The 27,500-nt window shown below is 51.2% G+C and overlaps 2 protein-coding genes across 2 annotated transcripts in view; one reads left to right on the top strand and one right to left on the bottom strand.

The window, feature by feature from the left end:
* The window catches only part of kcp (kielin cysteine rich BMP regulator), a 39,487-nt gene extending 14,389 nt beyond the window's left edge, over nt 1-25,098 (bottom strand). The window contains exons 1-24 of the mRNA XM_056599406.1: nt 24,119-25,098; nt 22,851-23,401; nt 22,565-22,637; nt 21,034-21,266; nt 20,363-20,534; nt 12,217-12,284; nt 11,901-11,994; nt 11,533-11,615; nt 10,596-10,689; nt 10,374-10,453; nt 10,127-10,212; nt 9,357-9,447; nt 8,058-8,157; nt 7,683-7,768; nt 6,831-6,924; nt 6,330-6,479; nt 5,713-5,819; nt 5,302-5,395; nt 4,479-4,652; nt 3,801-3,883; nt 3,360-3,453; nt 2,889-3,071; nt 2,051-2,221; nt 484-657 (exon numbers count right to left, since the gene is read on the bottom strand). Coding sequence (XP_056455381.1) covers nt 484-657; nt 2,051-2,221; nt 2,889-3,071; nt 3,360-3,453; nt 3,801-3,883; nt 4,479-4,652; nt 5,302-5,395; nt 5,713-5,819; nt 6,330-6,479; nt 6,831-6,924; nt 7,683-7,768; nt 8,058-8,157; nt 9,357-9,447; nt 10,127-10,212; nt 10,374-10,453; nt 10,596-10,689; nt 11,533-11,615; nt 11,901-11,994; nt 12,217-12,284; nt 20,363-20,534; nt 21,034-21,266; nt 22,565-22,637; nt 22,851-23,401; nt 24,119-24,218 — 3,235 coding nt within the window. The 5' untranslated portion in view covers nt 24,219-25,098. The remainder of the gene's footprint in view (nt 1-483; nt 658-2,050; nt 2,222-2,888; nt 3,072-3,359; nt 3,454-3,800; nt 3,884-4,478; nt 4,653-5,301; nt 5,396-5,712; nt 5,820-6,329; nt 6,480-6,830; nt 6,925-7,682; nt 7,769-8,057; nt 8,158-9,356; nt 9,448-10,126; nt 10,213-10,373; nt 10,454-10,595; nt 10,690-11,532; nt 11,616-11,900; nt 11,995-12,216; nt 12,285-20,362; nt 20,535-21,033; nt 21,267-22,564; nt 22,638-22,850; nt 23,402-24,118) is intronic.
* A 2,324-nt stretch (nt 25,099-27,422) lies between these two features.
* Nucleotides 27,423-27,500, top strand: part of LOC130389036 (cadherin-related family member 5) — a 7,446-nt gene continuing 7,368 nt past the window's right edge. The window contains exon 1 of the mRNA XM_056598698.1: nt 27,423-27,480. Within this exon, the coding sequence (XP_056454673.1) occupies nt 27,423-27,480 (58 nt within the window). The remainder of the gene's footprint in view (nt 27,481-27,500) is intronic.

Below are 27,500 nucleotides of genomic sequence, written 5' to 3'. Positions count from 1 at the left end.
GGTAAATCTCCCAGCTTCCTTGCGGCTGTTCCCGGAGGAACGCCTACTTTTGGTCGGTCCCAGTGCCACTCGCTATTCTGAAAGTGGAGCGATACGACTCAACAACGAAAAAGGCTGCGCCCGTAAAGAGATTTATTTTCTTTGTATTTATATCACGTTGGTCATTTTAACGTTGATTTTTAAATGCCCTTACACACTTGATCACATTGCTACTTTATTACGGTCACCAATTAATGCATTTCACTGTGCGTGCAATACAATGTAAAGTTGGGTTGTTTGTTTTCGAGCTGGTTTGCTAAAGAGGCTAATGTAGCTAACAATAAACAATGACTAGCCAACGAGAAACGGGAACGCTGTAAGAGCGGCAAGCCAGGAGAGTATGTCACGTTCCCGCTAGAGCAGGTCGGACGTACCGGCGTACCGGACAAATGGATAGCACCAAAACGGTTCAAATGAGAGAGTGTGAAGGCGGTGGCGTCGTACGGTCGCACTCCCCGCAGCACTGGCCGGGGGCGGTGTGGGGGTGTCTGCAGAGGTCGTCGCACGGCAGCCGCGAGCAGACGACCTCCCCGCTGTAGCAGCTGCACACGCTGCAGGGGTCCTTCTCCTCCACAAACTCATAGCCGTCTGGGTACTCCTGGCCCTTATACAGACAGCCTGCACACAGCAAACACACATTTACATTGAGGGCATTACGCAGACGCTTTTATCCAAAGCGACTTACAAGAAGTACATTTGTCATAAGAAGTGAAAAGATATAAATATAAATATTATCTCCGGATGCAGATCAAAATACCTTTAGACGCAATTGGACGGACATACAACCAATCAGAGCCATGAAACATGTGACGTGGCGCCAAGTGCTACTATTGGTCAAATTTACTTTTACAAAATAATGTCGAAGTAAGTCAAACACGTCTTTCTTAACAACAAAAGCTTTAAGTGCAGTTGTTTGATCTTCATTAAGAGTAAATATACCGTCCAGTCCGTTGAATACTGGCGCAATAGTGGATTCAACAGACCCTTCCACATCAGTGGCAGCCATCTTGTCCTCTAGTTTTCAAACCCGCCCCCTGTTAGATAAACGGTTGTGATTGGCCCGCTGCCGGGCGGGGGCATATGCCAGAGCAGATAAAACATGAGCTGGCAGATCCGTGTGGTTCCCATGCTGCACCTCTACTGCTGTGACAACAGGACGTCACTGAAGGTGTTTGGCTGAGGGGCAGACGGGTGGAAGACTGATGCCTGATATCATGTGGGAGTCACAGCAGAAAGCACAGGACAGTCGTGGAGATTAAAGAGATACAACATTAAAACAAGTTTAACGTTGAGTAAAAACAAGAGCAAGCAAAGAGCAAGTCCAGAAACGACCGCTTGATTCCTGCACTTAGGCTCCACCCAGTCGCGAATGAAACAACCCCAGCCTTAAGGGGGGCTCTAATGCAAGGGGGTTAGGGACCCCTTACGTCCTCGCAGACCCTCCTTGCGTCTACCGCAAGGGCCTGAGGGGCTCCTCCCAAAAATGGCAACCTTTCGTCGAGGCGACTTACGTCGAGCAAGGGCTGTGATTGGTCCGCTCACCTAAACCCGACGCAGAACCAAAACGGGTTCATGACTGCGTCGAAGCGTCTTCCTTGCGTTGCGTCAACCTGGGACACAACTGAGCCTTTACCCCCGAAGCCCGATGGGTAAATGAGCCAGAATCAGTGCTGGGGAGGGACTGCTAGAGAGAGGAGACAATACAACAACATCTCCCTCCCTCTCTCTCTCCTCCCTCCTCCCTCCTCTCCTCCCTCCTCTCTCTCTCCTCTCCCCTCCCCTCCCCTCTCCTCTCCTCTCCCTCTCTCTCTCTCTCTCTCTCTCTCCTCTCCCCTCCCCTCTCCTCCCCCCCTCTCCTCTCCCCTCTCCTCTCCCCTCTCCTCCCTCCCCTCTTCTCCCTCCCCCCCTCCCTCCTCTCTCCTCTCCCCTCCCCTCTCCTCCCCCCTCTCCTCCCTCCCCCCCTCCTCCCTCCCCTCTCTCCTCTCCCCCCCCCCCCCCCCCCGTCTCCTACCATCACAGGCCGTGCAGCAGCTCCTCTGGACGGGGTAGCTGCAGGCGGCGGGGGGGCAGCGGTCCTTCTCACAGCGGGCCGAGCCCCCCCTGCAGGTGCACACCGAGCAGGCGTCGGAGGCGTCGGCCCACCGCTCGCCGTCGGCCCGCTCCCGCCTCTCGTACAGGCAGCCTGCCCGGCAACACACAGACACAGCAGCTCTTCATTGGCCGAGGCGTCGCCATTTGTGATTAAAGGTCCAACGGCACACCACCAGGTGTGAGTGTGTCAGCCTACAAGCCGTTTGGGAAATCTGCCCCTTATGACATCACAAGGGGGCGTGTCCACCTAGATGTGTGCTGTGATAGGTCAGTCTACCAGCCTACCCAGCGGACTGTAGCAAACTACGCTCATCTCTGTCCATCACACATCTAGGTGGACACGCCCACTTGTGATGTCATAAGGGGCAGGTTTTCCAAACGGCTTGTGCCGGCTGACCACACTCACACCTGGTGGCACGCCATGGGACCTTTAAGGTGGTTCAATATGTTTTATTAAAGTATGTACTGGTGGTGGAGGTTCATTCTACTTTATATAGAACTAGCACACACTGTAATCTTTGAAAAAATATGTTGTTATACCACATTTAATTTGTGGTCATATTTTTAGGATTGTGATATTTTTATGTCATTTTGTCATATTTCATCTGTTTCTATATAAATATATAATTTGTTTACATTTCGCTTAATCAAGCATTGATAACAGTTTGTGCTGTACAAGTTACATTTTATATTGTAATTTATAACTCTGTTGACGCACAGAGTGTCTATTGTGCGTCAATCGGTTCATGCTGTCTCACCTTCACAGGTCGGGCAGCAGTCCTGCGTGATTGGATGAGAGCAAGGTGCCGAGGGGCAGGGCTTGCGCTTGCATTGGACCATCCCATTGGTGCAGAGGCATGATCGACAGGTGTCAGTCGGGTGGTAGAAGCGCTCTGTGTGTCTGTAGCTGCGCTGCTCATACACGCAGTCAGCAGGGGGCGCTGAAGGAAAGACAAACTTTGTTGTTTTTTGTTGACATCATTTTTGTAGGTAACCAAAACTAAGGGAAATCCATTTGAACCATAATAATAACACTATAATTATAATAATCAATACTAAATTAATTTGAATATGAATAATACTAATAAAAAAAAGGCAAGGGCCTTCGTCAGAGGGCCATAGGCTCAATCACCATTGTGTTACCTTATTTAGCGACAGATAGTGACGTAACAGACATTTATCTTTGTGATTGCCATTTGAGTCAATCCCCTACTCCTGCAGTTCCTCACCAGGACACTGGGGGCAGCACTCTCCAGGTAACAGGTTGGGATCCGTGCACTGCAGCGGCGGGCACCTCTTCATTAGACACTGGACGTTACCGTTCTACCGTAGAAATCAGAGAGGAAGAGTTTCAGAGCACCACAGCGATGCCTCAGGTTAGGACATAAAGACATAGTTGGATAATTGTTTTTTACAGTTTTGTTTCTTATTTATTTGTGTTGTATGTGATATCTTTTTACCCCTCCTATTTACTGCATGTATTTTTTTAGTCTGTGTTTGTCGGATTATTGTCTATTTGTAACTTGTGTGTAACACCAAGGACCATGCTGGAAACAAGTGTTTTACTTTTGCATGTCATCCTTTGGATTACTGTTTTAGCGTCTTGATCCAGAAACAAATCAACTCAAACCAAATCAAATAGTAACGTGGCGTGGAAGGTGCGGTCTTACTATACAGGTGCAGGCCCTGCATTTGTCGGTGGGATGGGGGAATTCCTGTCCGTTGGGATACTCCTTCCCTGCGTAACGGCAGCCTGGTGGGGAAGAGACTCCGTCAGAAGAGCATGCGTGACCTCAGTGAAACGTTTGCATCTTGGACTGAACTTCCATTAGTCATTGTGTATCCAAAGATATATTTTCTGTATTTGTTCAATGTTTTTTTTACTCTTAATTAAATGTTCACACCTCTTTTAATTTGTACTGTAACGTTATATTTGAAGGCAACAGGAGATCATCTGAGAGCTTTGATTGGTTAAGGATTGGGGTGGGGGAGATATGAACTGCGTGGCATCGCAGTCGGGCTTGTTTCTGTTGTACCTTTGGCGGTTTCAGGGTGCATGGTGACCTCATTCTACTGAGGTACTTCCTGTCAGTATGTTTGGTTTAAATCGGGTTGCGGGAGAAGGCGGGAAGGCAGTGTTTTTGTTCGGGTGTTTGACAACCCAGCAGAAAGGTTTTGGGTTTGAGCCCCAGTGTCCAAAGTGTAACAGTAGACTTATGACAACATGTCACATCCCATTTGGTAACCACGTTGTCTCTAGGACCGGGTACAAGTATCTGCTGGGTGGCTAGACGAGAGGTAGCGGTGCTGGTAGGAGAGGATCTCAGTGAGCGCCGAGCGAGGCTCACCATTGCAGTTGTTCTGGCAGCAGGTCCCGGGGGCGGGGGCGTTGCAGTTGGGACGCGGGCACTGGTTCGACCGGCACTCCACCCTCCCGTCCGCGCACACACACCTCTCACACACATTCACCGGGCTGGGGAAGGCCTCCCCGTCCACAAACACACGGTTCTCGAACGAACAGTCTGGAAAAAACACAAAACACACAAAACACCCGGAGACATGTCAGAGCGAATAGGAGCCCTGTTGGTGTACTCTGCAGTAGACTGGGGTGCAGTGTGTGCATATGGGAGTGCATACACACGCACACACTCACACACACACACACACACACACACACACACACACACACACACACACACACACACAAGCACAGGAGTGTATAAGGTGTGTCTTTGTGTTTCTATAGTGCTTTTCAGACTTGTGGCCCCTCAAAGTGCCTTTTAACAGGTAGTGCCTCACATGCCTGTCCCATTCTCAGACACATTCCTACACCGGGTGTCAACCATGCGAGGGTACAGCCAGCTGGTCGCAGCAGTTAGGGTCAGGTGTCTTGGTCTGGGACACCTCGACACTCGAACCAGCCGGTAGCCAGACAACCGGTGATACCTCCTGAGCCTGTGCCACGAGGGAGTGTCGATGTGTGTTTGTGTATTCTGTATATGTATATGTGTATGTGTGCGTGTGTGTGTGTGTGTATGTGTGTGTGTGTGTGTGTGTGTGTGTGTGTGTGTGTGTGTGTGTGTGCGTGTGTGTGTGTGTGCGCGTGTGTGTGTGTGTGTGTGTGTGTGTGCGTGTGAGTGTCTGTGTGCGTGTCTGTGTGTGTGTGGGTACCTGGGCACGTGGGGCAGCACTCTCCCGGGGGTGTGTGTGGGTTGGTGCAGTTGGGCGCGGGGCAGTCTCTCTGCAGACACTCCACCGAGCCGTACTGCGGGGAAGGAAGGCTCTGGGTCAGACTCCGGACGCTAGAGGGAAACGCTAGCCGCCGCTTTCAATCAGATGATCTGAAGTTCCATAAAGGCCAGAATCTTGGAATATGCATGACACCCTGTGAAAGCGCGCTATGTTCTATGGGCCAGGTTTCCCTGTAACAATGCCTTGATAGCCGGTACCACACACTCTCTGCTGCAGGACCTTACAGCGACAGTATTCTCCCCTTTCGGGAGCAAGCTGCGTCGGTATCCTATGATCGATAAGAAATAAAAGTCACGACGTTGAACACAACACAACAAACTGTAAACTCACCTGACAGGTGCAAACGAGACAGGGCTGATCGGGAGTCACGAACCTCTGTCCGTTGCCGTAGATACGGTTGTTATAGGTACAGCTCTCACACACCGCACAACACGAGCCTTCAGGTATATGGAGGTGGGTGAGGGAAGAGGGTGATGCAAACAGAACACACCAGTATGTAGAAACTACTCAAAGCCACTCACACACTGACGGCAGCCACGACGGGGACCCCAATGGGGGGTCGAAGACATACTTTAGTTTAGGAAACCTGTGTGTTACATGCAGCTGGCTTATTTCATGTAGATCTCATACATTAGAGTTGTTACCATACATTTTTCATAGATTTCCTGTATTTTGTATTTTTGTATGCCTTACCTTGCTTTCTATGTTTTATATTTTTTCCTTAATTATAGTATTTTTTTTCTTTTTAATATTATCTTGGGGGAATAGTGAACGGCAACAATTTCCCGTTATCAGTGAAGGAATCTGATCTGATAGGAGGTACACACGCACACACACACACACTCATACACACACGCACGCACACACACACACACACACACAGGCACGCATACACACACACACTCACATGCACACGCACACACACAGACACACACACACAGACCTACCGGTGTTCTTGGCGGGGTGCAGGCACTCGGTGGGGGGGCACTGGGTGTGTGTGCACACCGTCTCTCCGTTCACACAGGCACAGCTGGAGCAGGGGCCCTCCGGCCTCCACCGGGCCCCCTCCTCGTACTCCTGGTCCTCCAGCACGCAGGCTACACACACACACACACACACGCACACACACACGCACGCACGCACATACACACACACGCACACATGCACGCACGCACGCACATACACACACACACGCACGCACGCACATACACATACACACACACGCACACATGCACGCACACACACACACACACACCGAGGGAGAGTTGTAACGCAAAGATTTCAGTCAGAAAATATGTAATCGTGCGTGTCTATGTGCGTGTGTATGTGTGTGAGTGATTGTGTGTTTGTGTGTTTGTGTGTTTGTGTGTGTATGTGTGTAAGTGTGAGTGAGTGAGTGAGTGAGTGAGTGAGTGCGTGTGCGTGTGTGTGTGCGTGCGTGTGTGTACCTTTACAGATGGGGCAGCAGTAGTGAGGGTCCATGATGGGGTTAGAGCACTGAGTAGGAGGGCACCTCTCAGTATGACAGACCACATTGCCACCCTGTGTGTACACACACACGCACAAGCACACGCACACACACACACACACACGCACACGCACACGCACACGCACACGCACACGCACACACACACACGCACACACACACACACACACACACACACACACACGATCCCGCTTATTAAAATTCTAACTGAATTATGCATCTATTCAACAAAACCATGCCAAGAATATGTATATATTTCACCTATTTTCCATGCAAGCCTAATTCCATTACCTACTTCCTGAATAGCGTTTGAGATTGTGTCGCCGTTCGGCGGCCGTGAGCCACATCAATCATACCGCCGGGGGATCCGCTGATCCACTTTACAGACAGACAGGGGGGAGTGGGGGTCCCCCCGCCCCCAATACATCAGGAGTGATCGAATCACGTTCCTCCAGCGCTTTGTCCCACCCATACATCAAGATGTCACGAGACGTTACGTTCATGTCGCTCATATCGGATTCTGACTGATTGGTAATTTCTGTAATTTAGTTTCCATTTTTTGTTCAATAATAAAATAGCATTGTTTGGTGATGTGTGCGTTCCCTGCATCGCTGTACCCGGGGGGGGGGGGGGGGGGGGGGGAGGAGCACGTTGCAGGTCTGCCTCCCCCTCCGAGATGATCTGGGTCACTCCCCCCCCCCCGCCCACACGTCTCTGTGTCTCGATGCATTTCAGCCCCTCCTCAGCCCGCTGGCTCCATGTGGGACGGTCCCGACAGCAGACCCGCTATGGAGACAGACGGGCTCCGACGTACCTTACAGCGGCACTGCAGACACGGCCCGCCGCCCGGCGGCTGGAACAGCTGACCGTCAGCGAACACCCTCCGGTCGTACTCACACCCTGGAGGAGCACAGGGCAGAGCTCACTGCGGACGCTAGCACACCTGAACGTATCGACACAGGTAAAGGCGGCGGTCAAATCACAACACAAGGAGCTAACCCTGACGGAGAGCAGCAGGGCTGATGACTCCTGGGTACTTTTGTCGCTGTACTTTCTTCGATTTGTCTTTCATTTTACTTTTTATTATTATTTTTTGGATACTTGTTTGTGTATTTTTGTATTCAGTCTGGCCGTGGCGATGAAGCCCTTGTGAATCATAACGTGTCTCCAGGAGTGCTGAGGTACTCACTGTCACAGCTGGGACAACACTGTCCCCTGGGTTTGGCCGGGTGGCTGCACGGCAGCGAGGGACACGACGCATCCAGGCGCTCACACGACACCTCCCCCGCCTGGACCGAGAAGTGGAGAGGAGTCAGGAGTCAAGGAGAGGAGTAAGGAGTGAGGAGTCAAGGAGAGGAGTAAGGAGAGGAGTAAGGAGTCAAGCAGAGGAGGCATTTTATTCTGAACACTAAAAGCAGAAGGAAGCTCCCATTTGTGAAGACAAAGGTGCACAGGATCTGTTATTCCAAATAGTTTGTTGTACATTATATTTACTACCTTAACTTTACGATAGCATGGAAGCTGCAGTGGATACGATACAGAGATGTAAAGAGAGAGAGCAGGAATCAACAAAGAAAAGCACGATTTAGAAACTAAACCCCCAAAAATGTTCCCTCCCTCTCTGCTCCCCCCTCCCGACGTCTCTCGAACGTTGAGAAGCATTCACACACATGTGTTTAACAGACACACACGCACGCACACAGACACACACACACACACACGTGTTTAACAGGCTCCGTGGATTCCCCCAAAAATTCATGGAAGGGGTGGCATGAAAGAACTGTGCCAAGAAGACTCGCTACCGGCCTGGCACTGCAAGGTTCCTGTCGGCCAGGCAGGACGGGACGGACCCTCCATGGACGGGAGGCCAGCGGGGCCCGGTGGAGGTGTTGGAGGCCCAGTATAGGGGGCTAATCCCTCTGACCTATTTAATATCCCTAATACCACAGGACAGACACAGGGACTCTCAGGACCTGTTGAAGAGCGCCATCTTGAGGACGGGAGGGTAAACCTTGGGCCTGACTCTTAGTGCGCCCCATGGCACCCCATGGCACCCCATGGCACTCGTCCCAAAAGGAGAGGTGCTGACGGAGGTCTCCTGACCCTAACCCCTGAACTGGGTCTTATACCGCCATGGCCCCCTGACCACCTGCTGGTCCCCAGTGGGATAGTGCCATCACTCCTCACCTCTCCACAGTGATAACCCCAAACACACACACACACACACACACACACACACACACACACACACACACACACACACACACACACACACACACACACACACACACACACACACACACACACACACACACAAACTCTATGGAAAGCGCTTTTGGTGTTGTAAAATATATGAATGCAATAAATGACTACTGTTATTAAATGGTCATAGTGACGGCTCCCACAGGTCAGGTCAGGTGTCCTGTGTTCTTCGCTCCACGGATCACCTGTGGAGGACCGCAGTGTTGCTGTCGTCATGGTTACTCACCGAGCACCGGCAGCGGAGGCAGGGATCCGCCCCGGACGGGACGTCCTGTCCGTCCTGATACACCTCCGTCCCGTGGTCACACTGTCCGCAGCTGCAGGGAGCAGACACCAGAGGACACGTTAGACACTGCACGACCGCAGGGAGCAGACACCAGAGGACACGTTCCTCACTGCACGACCACAGGGAGCAGACACCAGAGGACACGTTGGACACTGCACGACCACAGGGAGCAGACACCAGAGGACACGTTGCACACTGCACGCCCACAGGGGGCAGACACCAGAGGACACGTTGCACACTGCACAACCGCAGGGAGCAGACACCAGAGGACACGTTGCACACTGCACGACCGCAGGGAGCAGACACCAGAGGACACGTTGCACACTGCACGCCCGCAGGGAGCAGACACCAGAGGACACGTTGCACACTGCACGACTGCAGCGTGGAACGTTATGCTCCAGCGACCGTAACCCAAAGGGCTCTGCAGGTGATGCATGCACGCGCATCCAACCTATTTAAAGGTGCAGTGTACTAAAGGGATAAGTTCTGTGACATCCTGTTACAGATAAAGACAAGATGTCATGTTCTAGGGTGTGAGTTTAATGTGACCCCTGTATCTCCCAGCGTGGACACTGTGGATATATATACTGTATACACCATGGTACTGGAGTACAGTCACAGCTGGAGATGGATGTGTGTGTTATCTGGTCGATGGACGGCAGCAGTGCGGACGGAGACGCAGGTGGCCCGCGATGCTGTCGGTGACTTACGAGGGGCAGCAGTCTCCATGGCGATGCACCGGGCTCAGACAGGGGGGGGTCGGGCAGGGGAGCGCAGCGCACGCAATGTTACCCTCCTGCAGGGGGGGGGAGAACCAAGTCATCCTCAACAGTGGTCCTGTGTGTGTGTGTGTGTGTGTGTGTGTGTGTGTGTGTGTGTGTGTGTGTGTGTGTGTGTGTGTGTGTGCGTGCGTGTGTGTAAAAGAGACAAGAGAGAGGATAAGGAATGCTGTCTGACCACACATGTACACGTCTGACAACGGTCTCCGAAGGGGACTGATGCGCCGTTGGGGAAATCCCGTCCATTTAGACCACAACCTGCAAGACACACACACACACACACACACACACACACACACACACACACACATAAGATGGCAGCAGCCCCACTGAGCGCCCTGGCTCCCGGGGCTGTAGAGACGGCGCCCTGGCTCCCGGGGCTGTAGAGACGGCGCCCTACCGTCACACACCGGGCAGCAGGCGTCAGCCGGAGCCGAGGCCGGGCTGGTGCAGGACGTCCCGCAGCTCTCCCGCTCGCAGAGCGCCTGGCCCCCCTGGAGAGGGGACACACACCAACCAACCCCTCGGTACACTGGCACTCATCCCCTGGATGTCTGTGTGCACTCATCCCCTGGATGTCTGTGTGCACTCATCACCTGGATGTCTGTGTGCACTCATCCCCTGGATGTCTGTGTGCACTCATCACCTGGATGTCTGTGTGCACTCATCCCCTGGATGTCTGTGTGCTGTCTATAGTGTCTGCTTCATTAGGATAGCGCGAGGCCAGAAGAGAAATCTCATTTATTTGTATTTTTATTTAACCGTTATTTAACCAGGAAAAGGCCCCATTAAGTTACAATAACTCTTCTCCTAGGGACTCCTGGCCAAGACAGGACTCTTATTTAGGAAGAATGGGAGGAAAATGTAGCTTATATATACTGTATCTCTATATATAATTTGGGATGAATACAGATAAAATGTTATGATACGACTTAGGATGATGTTTTATTCCAATGATGATGCTTTATCTACAGGTGCGTTCACCAGAGATGCGTTCAGACGCTGGAGAAACCGTGGCAGCGGTTTCAGGAGAGGAGGGGTGGAGGGCGGTGGAAGAGACTGGCTTTGAAGTCGAAGCCGTTTGAACTAATTCAAAGACGCGGCGCGTCGCCCAATAGACTCGCAGTACAGTTCAGGAAGACTAAATGTCTTAAGCTGTGGCTGATGTTGTGTGGTTTTTAGAGAACACCTGACGCAGCGACAGACACTAAGTCTTCACGCGCCTCGAGCGACCGCAGATCTTAGTGTAGAGCAGAGTGTACAGTAGTGTTAACACGGCCGATAGCTGAGCTGTATAGCTGGAACAGTTCTACTGATGAGGAGTCAGACACACGCACCTCACAGCTGCACGCATCACACGGACTAAGAGCCGGTCTCCACCTTGATCCACTCTCATATCGGACCCCTGTGTGGACACAGCCTGCACACACACACACACACACACACACACACACACACACACACACACACACACACACACACACACACACACACACACACACACACACACACACACACACACACACACACAGACACAGACACACACACACACACACACACCATGGAACGATGAGGATGATAACGATAAATATATTATGATGAAAAGCAGCATTAGAAATGAAATGCTTGTCAACGTGGGTTAGTTATGAGGGACATGGCTGCTATTGACCGGCCTCGTGCAGGGTGGTGAATGATGACCTCTGACCTTTGCATCGCTGGCAGCATTCTCCAGGTACGCTCTCCGTCTGGGAGCAGAGGAGACGGGGGCAGGAGACGGGGGCGCAGTCCTTCTGACCCCCCTGCAGGCAGTGGGGGTGGTGGGGACGTTAGTCCTACACATGTGGTTCGATTTGATGTGTGTGTGTGTGCGTGTGTGTGTGTGTGTGTGTGTATGTGTGTGTGTGTGTGTGCGTGTGTGTATGCGTGTGTGTGTGTGTGTGTGTGTGTATGTGTGTGTGTGTATGCGTGTTTGTGTGTGTGTGTGTGTGTGCGTGTGTGTGTGTGACTCATCAGAGACTCACCCTGCAGGTGCAGGTCACACACCCATCTGCAGTGGAAACGTTCTGCTGAACCCCGTCCTGATCGCAACCTGAGGGCGACATCCAACCACAGTGACTCCACATGTAAACACTGTGCGTGGGTGTGTGTGCGTGTGTGTGTGTGCGTGTGTGTATGTGCAGGATGCATAAAAAGTGCACCCGTCCTGCTGGAAAACACCTCAACCGCATCCGAGGGGATAAGAGCGCCAACATATTTATCAATGAATCCTTAATTTCATCACGCTATATTCGCTTGTGTGTTCTTATAAAGAGCAGCGAAGAAAATACACGTTTATGTATTTCTCTTCCACCCCCTCCCTCCCTCCCTCTCTCCCTCCCTCCCTCCCTCCCTCTCTCTCTACACTCTCCTCTTCTGTTCCCGGTCAGAACCTCTCCCCACGCTCCCGGGGGAACATCTGGCTCTGCTTTGGGCCCAGTAAACACAGGAGGGACCACGAGGGGCTGATGTAATGCTCCCCCCGCCCCCGGGCAGGGGTTCAGCACTGGGGGGGGCCAGGGGAGGCCGCAGCAGACCCCCAGCTGTGGAACCACGACGGCTGAGGACTCCATTAGCCCCGAGCGGGTCGTTACGGAGGGAGAAGAGCAGGCGTGGGTCGCTCTTAATGAGACGGGATCAGGATTCCCTCCGCTAGCTTTTGCTTGGATTCGTTCATTATTTGGTTTGGGCGGTCACTGTTGGGGAATGAACCTGAACGGGGGGGGGGGGGGGGGGGGGGGGGGGGGGGGGTCAAACATCTGAGTCATGCCGTGTTGTTTCAGTGGATATTTGTTTATTAAAACCATTGGATCGAGGAAAGAGGCGGTGTAAGAAAGGATGTGAAGGATGTGAAGGATGTGAGAGAGAGAGAGAGAGAGAGAGAGAGAGAGAGAGAGAGAGAGACAGAGACAGAGACAGAGAGAGAGAGAGAGAGAGAGAGAGAGAGAGAGAGAGAGAGAGAGAGACAGAGAGACAGAGAGACAGAGACAGAGAGAGAGAGAGGCAGAGAGAGAGAGAGAGAGAGAGAGAGAGAGAGAGGGAGAGGGAGAGAGGCAGAGAGAGAGAGAGAGAGAGAGAGAGAGAGAGAGAGAGAGAGAGGCAGAGAGAGAGAGAGAAAGAGAGAGAGAGAGAGAGAGAGAGAGAGAGAAAGAGAGAGAGAGAGAGAGAGAGAGAGAGAGAGAGAGAGAGAGAGAGGGAGAGAGAGAGAGGCAGAGAGAGGAGAGAGAGAGAGAGAGAGAGAGAGAGAGAGAGAGAGAGAGAGAGAGAGAGAGAGAGAGAGAGACAGAGACAGAGACAGAGAGAGAGAGGGAGAGGGAGAGAGGCAGAGAGAGAGAGAGAGAGAGAGAGAGAGAGAGAGAGGCAGAGAGAGAGAGAGAGAGAGAGAGAGAGAGGGGAGGGGGGACATAATAATAGAGCGCGGGGTTAGCGAGGCTGCCTACTGTGTCAGCAGCCAACAGGCATTTCCTCTGAGCAAGCATGCATAAGATCAAAGTGTCGGGGCGTTCGGGTGCGTCCATGGGTGTCTATCCAGTGGAGGTCTTCCCATGGGGGCTCGGGGCAAACACATGCACAAACAATTAGAGCGAGTCGGGAGATGGGTGAAAGGGGACCGCGGGGAGAAGACAGAGTGACTAGACACTGGCTTTATAAACTATTCCCTCCCGACAGTGACTCAGTGTGTGTGCGTCCAATCAGCACGTCGTTATCATTTACAATATACATGAAAACTTGGGAAGAAACCTGAAGAAGAGCTAAACATACTACTGGGGGGACAAGAGCCTTAAAACGGTTTCCTTGACAGTTAGAGTATTTTTTATGATTTCCACTCTAAATATTTGAATCCCCTGCACTTTCTTCATGCCTAATGAGGTCATTTCCACAGAGGGTAGGCTGAGAGAGTGTCTCATAATAGACCTCCCTCTGTCTAACCCGATTGACATGAATCAATACAAAATGGCAATTCAATATCTTGGTTCATCACAAATATGAATGGAAAAGCATGCATAACTTTGAAGACTAAATCTGGGGGAATAAATCATCAGACTACATCTCGTGGCCTCTCAAAAATATCTGCTCCCATCATAATGTGTCGAAATGCATTCGATGCGCTGATTCTGCCTACGAGGATGTAGCAAGAGCATGCCTGCCACAAATGCAGTAAATGTGTGGCAAATGTGACAGTAGCACTTTGATCTTTGAGGTAAGACATTTTGTCAGGTACTTTTACAACCTTATTTCCCCACAAACTCTGAACTGACACAAAACACCTTGATTCCAAAAGACAAAATTGCTCAATTACGGTAGTATTGTTTACATTGACGGGGGAAGCGTGCTTGCACTAAATGCTCTTCAGCAGAATTGCTACAACAAAGAAATGTCGATGAATGGCGTTGGTAAGAGATGCCCTGCGGTTCAGATGGATTTGATCCTTCAGACCGGTGTTGCCCTTTTAACTCAAATGGCTTGTCGTTCTCCTAACTTCCTGTGTAAACTCTGACCACTTCTGGTTTGAACATAAAAACACAAATGATGAGTCGCTTCAGCAAACACAGATCATTGCACCACTGGAAATCTTCTACAATCTTCATCTTGAGACTAAATTCAAACAAACCCCTGATGATCCAGTGCAACCCATGAATTGCATTCACTTAAAAAAAGAAAGTGGAGCATTGCAGCTGTAATGACGACAGCGACGGTGAAGAGTGTTGTGCTCGGGGAGAGGTTTCTGTTCTTCTAAGCTGTGCCTTTTGGGGCCAACAGAGCCAGCTGGCTGGGGGGATCTCCGGGGTTCTCTCGCTGTTCACACGGAGAGCATCCTGGGGTCAACTCTAGTGGTTACCAGCCGTCGCATTCGACATGGTTTCCCGTCGCGGGGTCCAGCCACTCGGTGAAACACGAGCCGCAGTTGTGCATGTGGCAAATTGCCCCGGGGTAGCCATGGCAACGGGCATGCCCGCAGAGGTCAGGGCAGGTGATTGGCCCCGAGCCAAGGGGACAGCCACTGAACCAGTGGAGCTCGAAACACATCCTGTAAGAAACCAATCAAAGGCAATTTGGATCAGGCAACACACAACAAACACTGCTTTTCCCGCCGACACATTTCTCTGTCTTTCAACACTTCCTCATACCTGTCGTCCGGTGTGATGGGCAGCCACAAGTCCGTCCTATCAGGCGCCGCCGCAATGGAACCGTCGCCGTAAGCTTCCTTTCGTCCCGCCCCTTCCTCTTTCGGTCGGCCAATGGGAGCGCCGCTGGCCTGCGCGGCCGGGCTCATCCAGTCCTGCGTGGCCCAGTGGGGGGGCAGCGGGGAGACGGGGGGGCAGGTCCGGGGCACGCGGCCCAACGCCTCGGGGCTGGACTCCAGCAGCTGCTGCTGCGTGTGGAAGTAGAAGCGCAGGTAGTGCGGCCCGCGGAAGAACCAGTTGCAGTTGTCCTTGTCGTAGCCGTCCGTCCGGAAGCCGAACGCGTCGAAGCCTCCGCTGTCCAAGCCCAGCGGGTCGAAGCCGTGCGCGCTGAACCCGCTGTCCCCGAAGTGCTCCAGCAGGACCTGCCACGTCTCCGCCTCCGTCCGGTAATCGATCATCTCTTCTCCTCGGTGTTCTTCATCCCCCTCTCTTTTTTCTTTCCGCGTGGATTCGCCGTCTAAACGTTCGGCGAACCAGCTGACGTTGGCGCGGTTCAGTCCGTAGCGGTTGAAGCCGAACACGTTGTGCCCGTCCTTGTCGAGGAAATCGCGGTTAAACCCGTCCCGGCCGAAACCCGCCCTGTCCCACCCGCTACGGTCGTAGCCCTGGTGGTCGTAGCCCTCCTCGTCGAAACCGAATCCGTTAAGGGCTCCGCCGTCCACCCGGTCGTGGTTTGCGTTGCGTTTGCCGAACCCCTGCTTCTTATCCCTTCGTGGGTCATCGGACTCTGTGCGGTTGACGTGATGGGTGTGTGTCTGCGCCGGCGTCACGTTGCACGGCGCGCCGATGGTGATGGGAACGTACACAACGCAGAGCTGGGCCGGGGAGGACAGGACGTCGTCGGGGGCGACGTCAAACGGCTTCATCCTCATGTGTCTGTGGGGAGCGGGATAGAGCGCGTCACGGCCGCGGCCGTCCTCCCCGGGACCGGCTCCGTGGAGACGCTGGTGTCTCTCCTGCCATTGGGCCCAGATCTTGTCGATGAAGGCCATATGTGAGAGGTAGAGGGGGTCGTAGGCGGCCAGAGGGGACCCCATGTGGCCCCCCACCCACAACCTGAAGAGCCCAGAGAATGTCTGCAGGGTGCCGGAGAACAGTTTGAAATCGTCCAGGTTCAGAGCCATCTGGAAGTCCACAGCGTCTGGGAGCCATACCTGATTAGACACAACGACAGCACCCGAGACAGAGGGGTTCAACGGTCTACCTATGAGAGCACCAGCACCCCAACAACAACGTCCAGCTGATCAAGTCAATATACCTCTGAGCGGTCGGATTAGTCTAGTAAGGACAGAGCCTTCGCCATATGACCATATCTTATTTTGACCAGTAGTGAGACAAATGCATCATCATACATTGCCTAATGCAAAGGCAACACATATATGGGGAGATACAATACTAATCATCATGATTAGGAGTGTTCAGAGTACAGCCGGACACATGGCTCTAAACAACCGAATGGGCTGGAGACTAAAGGCTCGGTTATGGTTCCAAGTCGACGCAGCGCAAGGGGGTTTAGGGACCCCTTACGTCCTTGCGGACCCTCCTTGCGTCCACCGCAAAGGCCGGACGTGCGCCTCCCAAAAATTGTAACCTTGCGTCGAAGTGACGCAGAAGCAAGCGCTGTGATTGGTCCGCTCACTAAAACCCGACGCAGAACCAAAACAGGTTCAGGACTGCGCCGAAGCGTCTTCGTGGTCATTGCGCTGCGTCGACGTGGAACCATAACTGAGCCCTGAGACACGGCGGCTGGCGGTGGAAGACGTGCGGTAGGAGGGTTGGTCAAACCGAAGTGTTGAAGCGCCGGCGGAGGCAGGGGCTCCAGCGGGAGCGGCCCGACACGCCGCTGAAGGGGTGCTGGCGGACGCAGTCGGACCCCGGCTCCCCGTCAGCCCCAAACAGACCGGCCTGCCACGCCTCCGAGGACGCCATGGAGCCCGAGTCCACCGTCCACTCGAAATAAGGAACGGCCAGTTGGCACGGCGACAGAGACTGCAGCTCGCGCTCCAGGAGACGCAGGAAGTAGCGGTGCCAGGGCAGGAAGTCGGCGTGACCCCCCGCCTGGGGAGAGAACTCGGCCCTGAGCTGGACGAAGTCCCCCCATGTCGCTACGTGCATGTGCGTTTAGTGCAAAACACACACACACGCACACACACACACACACACACACACACACACACACACACACACACACACACACACACACACACACACACACACACACACACACACACACACACACACACACACACACACACACACACACACTTACGTAAAGGCATGATCACCCATTCGTGAACTATGTCTTTAGTTTAACATACATTAAAAACAAAAGGTTTGACACACTTAAAAAACGACATTCTTTTGTTTCCTGTCGTGTAAATGTTTAAGCTGCTGCTTAGCCAATAATATGATTGAAGCTGGTGGTCATGTTTTTTTTTAATGAGTAAATCACATAGTAAACTATAAGTGGCATCCATTAAAGACCTCTTGTGTCAGACGGTATGCAAGATGCGTAACGTTCCGCGTCGCTACTCAGAGACCTTTACATGACCCTTGTGCCGGTCGCAAACCTACTCCTACGTGAAGACGTGCGGTTAACCCAGAGATTGGTGACGCATCGCTTGGAGGTTCACCTCAACCAAACACTTATCTCTATAAACAGATACCTGCATATGAAGGCCGAATCTCGCGGTAAGACTTAAGTATCTGAACAGCACTGGTTTCCGTTTTTGGTTTGTTTGTAGTCCGAGTAGCATTGACAAATAACGTATGAGCAGGCATAAGCTGCATGTAGGTAACCAGTCCGTTTAGAGAGCAACAATCTCGGAACCCATTGGCTATCGTCTCATGACGATTATGCTATTTATTATCTTCGACATCTGTTTATAGAGATAAGCCGAAATGAAAAATATCTCCAAAGAAATCATCAATCATCATCAGACGATAGTCTATGGTTTCCGAGATTAACAAATCCGATAACATATCTTCAATGGTGCTGGCAGGCGTGTCAGTTCATGTACACTTGGGAGTCAGAAACGCTTCACTGCCCATGTGTGTGTTCCCGTTAACTTCACGTGGAAGTATAAATGCTGGAAGATCTGCGAAGAACTGCGTTGTGTGTCGATCCTGGTATCATGCTGAGAAGGAGCACTCTAAATCCATCTTAACACATTCCATCTGAGCAGCTAACCTACGTGAAAATGTTAATGTTTAAAGTCTCAGTCTCAATCAATTATTAACTGCTTAGCCTCGCAAACCTAGCATTGCACGTACGGCAGTTACTCTGTGATGTAGCCTTTGCATACCTGGTTTAGCATGCAGTCTTCTGACAGCGCGCTGGTAAAGCTTCACTTCTTTCACCGTCAGGTCTCTGATCTCCTTCCGCCGGGTCGAGTGTGCACAAACAAAGTCTCCGTTTCCCCCGCCGACCGCGCACACGCCCTCCACACAGCCTCGCCTCAGCCTCTGGCTGTACTGCCCGGGGTGCAGGTTCTGCCGGGAGAGGCAGGCACATCCGTCCCCGCACCCCACCTCCGAACACTTATCCCCGGGGGAGAAGCTCACCACCGCAGCCCCCCCGGGAAGGCCCTTCACCAGGGCCCGGCAGCGAGGACGGGACAGGTACTTGCAGGTGTACAAGAAGTGGGAGTCTTCATCGCAGTTCCCCTCCACACTCTCACTCGGGATGGCGTTGGATACGTTGTGTTTGATTCGCCAGGAGTCAACCTGGCCAGTGAAGGGGCGCTTGGGTTTGGGTTTACGGACGCAGCAGGCTCCCAGGAGGCACTGGTCCCTGCAGGCGCTGTGGGAGGGGAAGTTGTTGCGGCTGGACCCAGAGCAGAATAAGAAGACTTCACAGAGACCCGAGATGGGATTAAAAGCCCATCGGTGTTGAATCGAGCGTCGGCCCTCACAGACTTTCTCTGGCCGGGGTTCCCAGCATGCCTAGAGACGGGGAGGAGTGCAGGAGACCTCTTACGGCCTCTTACCTGTCAGGCTTAGCCCCCATCCTGACTCCTTATATGGCCACAGCACAAATAAACGAGCAGTATAACTTAGGGACAACATGAACTAGCAACATGAGCACACACAGACAGTTTAGGTCAGTCCCAAACCAACCGACCGACAAACCAACTGACATGCGACAGGCAGACACAAAGCTATGGTTTCTAAACACATAACTAATGCCGTTTACACCACTGGCCTACCACTAAATACCTACCTGTATCGAGCATCTACTAAGAGAAACACAAGGCAAGCACTAAATAACTACAGGCTACAAGGAGACTAATAAGCGACAACATTAAGCTTCATAAGTGGAACCTGCTAGTTTCACTTATGATTGAGACCCACCTCCAGCATTTCAAAGGTTTTGGAGACCTGTCAGGTGATGAAACATACAATTGGCATGTTTGTCATTCCAAACATGTTACCAGGAATAACAAATTTGTGCCACTTCCCGAAAATGACAGGAAAAAAAAAAAAAATGCAAATACCTAAATAACCTTTATACCGTTTATCAGGGAACCATAGCAACATTTCCTCTGATATATGGAGCCTAACTCGTCTATTGAACACAGTGGTATGCTGCAGCTCGGTGTGTACCTCTCTCTGCTGCCTCTGGCACACTGGGCCCTTCGTGTTCGGAGGGCAGGAGCAGCGGAATTCATTGGAAAGGTTAGAGGTCAAGGAGAGACATAGGCCTCCGTTTTGGCAAGGGCTAGACATGCAGGGGTCGAGGGAGAGAGCAGCCATCTGAAAACTAGCTACGTAACATCAGCATGGAGTTCATATTAGTGACGGGGAAGGGAAGCACAGAGGTAGCGGGCATTGGGTTTTGAAGGGAGGAAGAGAGAGTTTGTGTGTGTGTGCGTGTGCGTGTGCGTGTGTGTGTGTGTGTGTGTGTGACGGAGTAGAGGCAGAATTGAGTTTGGACGGCGCTCACCCACGACGATGGCCTCGCACGCGACCTGTCCCGAGGTGCAGGTACAGGCGGTGTTCGAGAGGGTCTGCCAGCGATGCCCCTCCTCCACCTCTCGCCCCTCCCACGTGCACTTCCGCCGCCTCACACATTCACAGCCCTCCAGGTAGTGCACGCGCGACTGGAGGTCTGTGTTCTACATGGACACACCCAAGAAGAGCCAATGATGTCCGGGGTCTGTTCGACATCACACATTCCCTTAATGTTGTCAATAAAGTACATTTGATTGAATTATAGGTACATTGTAATGGTAAATGGACTGCATTAATATAGCGCTTTTTCTGTAACCAGTCGCCACCCAAAGTGCTTTACAATATTGCCTCACAACAATCACCCATTCATACACACACCGACGGCGGAGTCAGCCACGCAGGGCGACAGCCAGCTCGTCGGGAGCAGTCAGGGTGAGGCGCCTCGCTCAGGGACACCTCGACACTCAGCTAGGAGGAGCCGGGGATCGAACCAGCAACCTTCAGGTTACCAGTCAACCCGCTCAACCCGCGCTACTGCCGCCCCGTATAGAGTATAGAGATGGATCCATAGCACGCTTTAGCATCATCACCACCCTAGTCTCACAAATGAGACTATAGACCAACCCCTAACATCCGTCTGTAGACACCGGTTGCGTGGTATACCTGGGCTTGGACCGCGTCCAGCAGGACGGCCATCTGCTCCAGCCTCTGCTCCAGCCCCCTCAGCCTCTCCTCCTGGGGCGGGGGCGAGGCCAGCCTCCCCCCCTGGGGGTGCCCCGGAGGCCCCAGGGCCGCCCCTCTCTGGGGCGAGTCCTTCTGGAGCCGCTGCGGCCCCTGGTCGACCAGAGGGTCCAGACCGGGGCCAGGCGTGGGCTGAGCCGGGGAGGGAGGTCCATCTGGGATGACAAGGGAAGAGACGGGGCGTTAACGGGTCAGTAGCTCAGGAGGTACAGCGGGTCAGCTGGTGACCTGAAGGCCGCCGGTTCGATCCCCGGCTCCTCCTAGCTAAGTGTCGAAGTGTCCTTGAGCAAGGCGCCTCACTGCTCCTGACGAGCCGGCTGTCGCCTGGCGTGGCTGACTCCGCCGTCGGCTTGTGAATGTGTGCTTGGATGGTGAATGTGAGGCAATGTGGTAAAGCGCTTTGAGTGGCCAATAGGTTAGAAAGGCGCGGTTTAAGTGCAGTCCATTTACATTGCTGGGACGGGGATGGCCGCAAAAGAGAAATAACGCAACAAGCATCAAAGTCAAGCCGGCCATCTCTAAAAAACCTTTTGGAGGAGGCCTGCTGGACCAGTGTGTTTAAGGGAATTTCTGCCTCAGGGAGGCTAAAGATAAGATCCGAGAAAAGCCTGCTGGACACACCCCAACAATGGTGGTCTTTGCAGGTAAACATAATCACAGAAAAACCAAAGGGATAATAAAAAGTACAGGTTTTTAAGACAACGCATCAGCATTTAAACTGAAGATGAACTGTATCCAGGCCTGTTTATGGCTTCCTTCCGCCCCACAGACCCCACTGTGTCTGCTGTCCCCCCAGTAAACCAGCATGCTTTACTGGGGGGACTGTTGAATAACATCGTCCTAGGAAGCTGTCAATTACAGTGGTGCTGGCAGAGGTACAGAAAGGCACCACGGTGAGACAAAGAGTGTCTCCAGACACTGTAGCCTCAGGCATGAACTTGATTGGCAGATGGAAATCCCCCCAGAAAATGCTTATATACATAGACACTTCCCTGAACAAGTCTCTGAACAAGTAAACACACACACACACACACACACACACACACACACACACACACACACACACACACACACACACACACACACACACACACACACACACACACACACACACACACACACACACTCATTATACTTATAGTCATGCATGGGTTCATGCCAAAGTGTATTGTCGTCTGCACATGGATTTAGTTGAGACTACCCTGCGAGTCTAAACTAAATCCATGTGCAGATCATGTCATGATGCTTTGTGTCTTGGTTTTTCTCCCTCCCTCAATGACTATCTTCAAGGGATCCACAGTCCCACGTTGGAGACCTTGTATCTTCAAAGGCCCCTACCCACAGTGGGGTTATGGAGTCAGGGATCCCTTCTTCCAGAAAGGAATAGGGTTGGTTTTGACTTTGAAAGAAAAGTTAAAAACTGTCAAAAATACTGGTAAGAATAAAGGGTTACCTGTTATATTGGGACAATGCCAGGGACGCCTTCCATATGCTTTTAGGGAGATCTCAGCTGTCTTCAAGTATCCCTGCATGCACAGAGAATGGGTGGATTAATGACCGAGGCACGGGGCCTTTCAACACAGCACTTTATAAGAAAAGAATATGGCTGAGAATGAGAAGTGGTCTAAGACAATGACCGCAAGGAGCAGCTTCAGATGACGAACGAAAGGCAAACCAAATCATCCAGAGCATCCTTGGATCCTCCGATTGTGTGGGGGGGGGGGGGGGGGGAGACTTACGCTGAACTTGCTGTCGCTGTCCCCCATCGCGCTGCCCAGAGTCACCCTCAGGTCCCGGGGAAACGCCCTCAGGTCGACCCTCTCCTCCCGTCGGCGTCGGACGACGACCGCCTCCTCACAGTCTACAAACAGACTCACTCTGTCCGGCTCCAGGCCCAGGGCGAGGCGCGCCCAGCGGGCCCCAGAGAAGGGGCTCCCTCCTGGGAGGAACAGGCTGAGCAGCCCCGCGGCACCGGGCCCCTCCAGGCTGCGGTCCAAGCGCAGGCTGCTGTTCCGGGTGGAGGAGACCAGCTGCAGCAGCGTGGAGGAGCGGGAGGAGAAGGACAGCAGGGTGGCGCTGGTGTCGTGGGCCTGGCGCGCCACCAGGTGCACCCCCAGGGAGCCGGGCCCGGCCGAGGCCAGGAGGCGGGAGTACTCGGGCGGCAGGGTCAGGTGGGGGGCTTTGGGGCGGAGCTTGTAGGCCGCGGTAGACCCAGAAGGATCTTCGTCGTGGATCTTGGATATGCCTTTTATGGGCTGGGACATGTTCAACGCAGCGAGTAGATCGATCACTGATAGACAGGAGCACACACATGCACACACGCACACACACACACACACACACACACACACACACACACACACACACACGGAATTCACAGAGAATGGAATAAAACAATGTCATGCATATGCACACAAACACACACCACACACACCAAACAAACCACACACACACACACACACACACACACACACACACACACACACACACACACACACACACACACACACACACACACACACACACACACACACACACACACACACACACACACACACACACACTCTAACTTAAACAGGGTCAGCCGGGCACACACACATATACATAAGCATAGAGAATAGGTAGGACAGTCTTCCACTCTGACCTATTCAAACTAATAATACGTGTTGTGTCCTGTCCTGTCCTATGTGACATCTTGTTCCTCTGTGGTAATTAGTGAGTGTGCCTACACATTCTTACCAGTCCACACACACATGACTGCATCAGTGATCTCAAACAGAACTCGGGACACACAAAACCGACCATCAGGATGGGACAGGAAACAATAATAACTGCTATTATCAAGCCTCTTTAAGCAAGCCAAGACTATTTTATATAAAATAACGGTTTTCCTTATTTTCTATATATTTGTAGCATGCTATTTTAACATGTTTAGGTGATAACAGAGAAATGCTCAGATGTGATACATGTGATAAATTGCAACGTAAGCATGCTTTATTGAACCTACCATGCTCGGTGCTCTGGCCTTGCAAACAAAGCGGAAAAGTCGAAAGTATGAACACATTTATCTCCAGGAACAGAAGAGTCCTCAATTTGCCAGTCTCCATTATTTGAACCTAATAACTGGACAGAATCCCCGTAGATTACAAGTTAAGTAAATCAGCAATACTCCAGGACATCCTTGGCATTTTGTCAGGTTCAGACGTTTTTTGGCTTCTGTTGGGGCCTATTCATCAAGGACTAACGGACCTAAGTATAAATTAAAAAAAAAAAAAGACAATCACTTCCAAGGAGTTTCTCGAATACTTTTCAGTCTGACATGCAGCGCGCCTGCGAAACACGTAACATCTGGATGCGTGCAGGGTCAGAAAAGAGAGAGCAAGCCGTTCTCTGCAATCACACACATATTCCCCCGAGGGCACGGTCACTTTCACTTACACACACACACATTAACACACAGACGCACTGGAGACCATGGACCTATCAAAGAAGGTGGAGACTGGGCGCGGGGGGCCTGCTTCGTTGTTCCTTAATCACGCATTGAAGATAACAATGATATCGCTGCAAAAAAAACGCGGGAGAAAAGTCTTCAGGTGCAAACTTGTGATTCGACGGCTGTTTCTCCTTCGCCAGAGTCGAGTCGAGAACGGGTTATGTCAGAGATCCACCAGAATTGTTTTGCGAATCCCAGATGGCATCTTTTGCATGGTCCCGAGACGATCCTTCACTTCTGTCGTTTTTCTTCTTTTTTGAAAAAAAAAAAAAGTTGCTTCAACCCGCAGAGACTAGTGGTGTTGATTTCTGAAGACTCTCTTTTTGGTAATGAACGAAACCAGGCCTGGATACTGGAAGGGAGCCACGAGAGAGCGGTCGAAATAGGCCCGCGCGTGCTTCTCTGTGCGTGTGTGCGTGTGTGTGCGCTTGTGGGTGTTTGCGTGTGTTTTTGAGTGCGTGTGCGTGCGCGAAGGGGCCAAACGAAGAAGAAGATTCATGTTGTTCCTCTGCGCCTATGAACTCGGTCCCCATCCGTCGGGCTACCTCTACTTTAAAAAAATATATTTATATATTTTTTCTTATCTCTGATCTGATCTGCTCTTCGAATCACATTTCTGGAATCTGCAGGGCATGGATGAATAGCCTAACCTTTGTTTTAAGAAGAAGAGCTGAAATACTCTAATAATCTAATAATAATTGTTATATATGTGCTTATAATATTTATATTATATCGAAAAGTAAGTTGTTCCTCCATAGACCCACCAGAGCCCCGTATTGTTCTACAGCCCATTGAGCATTGTTCGGACACAAAGGCACGCAGGCGGTGTCTGGTTCTGTCTCCGGTTGATAATATCTGTTTCTAGACTGCCAGACATAACTATAGTATAACCATCTGCATACCATCTCTGAAGTATGTTGGATTTATCTCAGATTTCCACAATCCTTATACACGACTCATATATCACTACCTATAACAAACCCAATCACATTACTTTGACTGTGATAAAGGTAGCCTACTCAAATTATAAAGGCTACTCACAGAAACATGCTTCGAAACCAGATGTAAATATATTATTGTTTTACTATCAAGAATCAAGGGAATAGATTAGTGTCCGTGTTTTTGAAACAGGTTAATATAGCATGCATAACAGCCATTTAGAGAAAGCTCTGGTCATAAAATGTGTGAAGATGGCCCCCCAGTGGTTCAAACTTAAAACTACACCCAATCCAACAACTGAGTGCGTCTATCCCTGTACAGTACGGCGTCGGTAACCGTATATCCTAAGGAGAATGTATTTTCAAAATATGCGTATCAGAGTGAGACACACTTAAGCCAAGGGAAAGCTGCCCTAAATCTCAAGGAAGAAACCTGGAAATAGGTTACAGGATACACAGAAGAGGGATCCCTCCTTCCTGGGATGTTGAAGAGTGTAATATATGACAAGGTGGGAAGCTAATGGAAGCATAAAAAAACAAAAAACAACAAGTTAAGCAATAAAGACGTTAGAAAATAGCAGATTAATGATGAGTTAAAAATCAAGTGCTCGAGGGACAGACAAATCTCTTAATGACTTGTGACTCCAGTCTGATTCTAAAAACGTCCTCTGATTGGCTAACATTGAACCTGGATCAGGTATGTCCCGCCCCCCCATTTTAAGCTTCAGAGGTCACGTTTGTCCCAGAATACGCGCCATAAGCTGATGTCTGCTCTCTGCGCGTGGTCATTGTTTAGTATCTCTGAGTTGATGGACTTTATAGAGATTTTAATTGGTGGAACTTAGGTATTGTGTGAGCGTGTGTTTGACTGAAACCAAGAGGGCAAACTGGTTTCTGATTGGATCACGTGACAGAAGTAGCCCACTTGTGGCGGACAGCGCATGGCGGGGATCTGAGTCCAGCAGGTCAGTCTGTCGATCACAGGCGTCGTATGGTCTCCATGGGAACAGGGAACCGGCCTGGAAAGATGCTGTTCCGACACACACACACACACACACACACACACACACACACACACACACACACACACACACACACACACACACACACACACACACACACACACACACACACACACACACACACACACACACAAATCCTTATACTCCTTCTCATACTTGTGTTCACATTTATTTTATTTTAATATTTCTCATATTTGTGTCACATACTTGCATTCTCATCTTTATATTGAAGTGACTGCAAACATATTTATATTCCAAAGAGAATATAAAATAAATGTGTTATCACAAGAAGTTGAGAGTTTAGGTTAAATACTAAGGTCATGGTGACCATGCGCCTTGGTGTCTTCATCCTGGTGAAAATCTATAAAAATGCTTAAAAGTTAAGTTTAACCATGTTATAACTCGCAGTCTGTTAAAGGTAATATTTAAGAATGTTGACACAATAGAATATTCAGGTCAGGGAGACGTGTGTGTGTGTGTGTGTGTGTGTGTGTGTGTGTGTGTGTGTGTGTGTGTGTGTGTGTGTGTGTGTGTGTGTGTGTGTGTGTGTGTGTGTGTGTGTGTGTGTGTCACGGATCTGGGGGGATGCGTTGGGTGTGTGAGTTTGAGGATGTACCTCAATATATCTCATGATATATTGCGTATGGTATCGCGGATCTAACTCAATGCTACGGCGTGTCATTCTACATTGTGCGATTACCAAAGAATACAGTAAAGAAGGCATTCAGTGGGTAGTGGAAGCCCTGAAGGACCGCAGTCCTCTGTTGTGCAGCTGCAGCCGCCTGGAGGGAGTCCCTGGTGTCTGAAACCATGGCACCACGGGGCCCAAGAGGACTGCTGCTCCTGGTGTCTGAAACCATGGCACCACGGGGCCCAAGAGGACTGCTGCTCCTGTTGTTCCTGCACACTGCCACAGGTTAGCGCACGATAGGTTCA

Source organism: Gadus chalcogrammus, chromosome 9, assembly GCF_026213295.1.
Source record: "Gadus chalcogrammus isolate NIFS_2021 chromosome 9, NIFS_Gcha_1.0, whole genome shotgun sequence".
Lineage (NCBI taxonomy): Eukaryota > Metazoa > Chordata > Actinopteri > Gadiformes > Gadidae > Gadus > Gadus chalcogrammus.
Note: the sequence above shows the minus strand (reverse complement) of the source record. Positions and strands in the feature narration are given on the sequence as shown.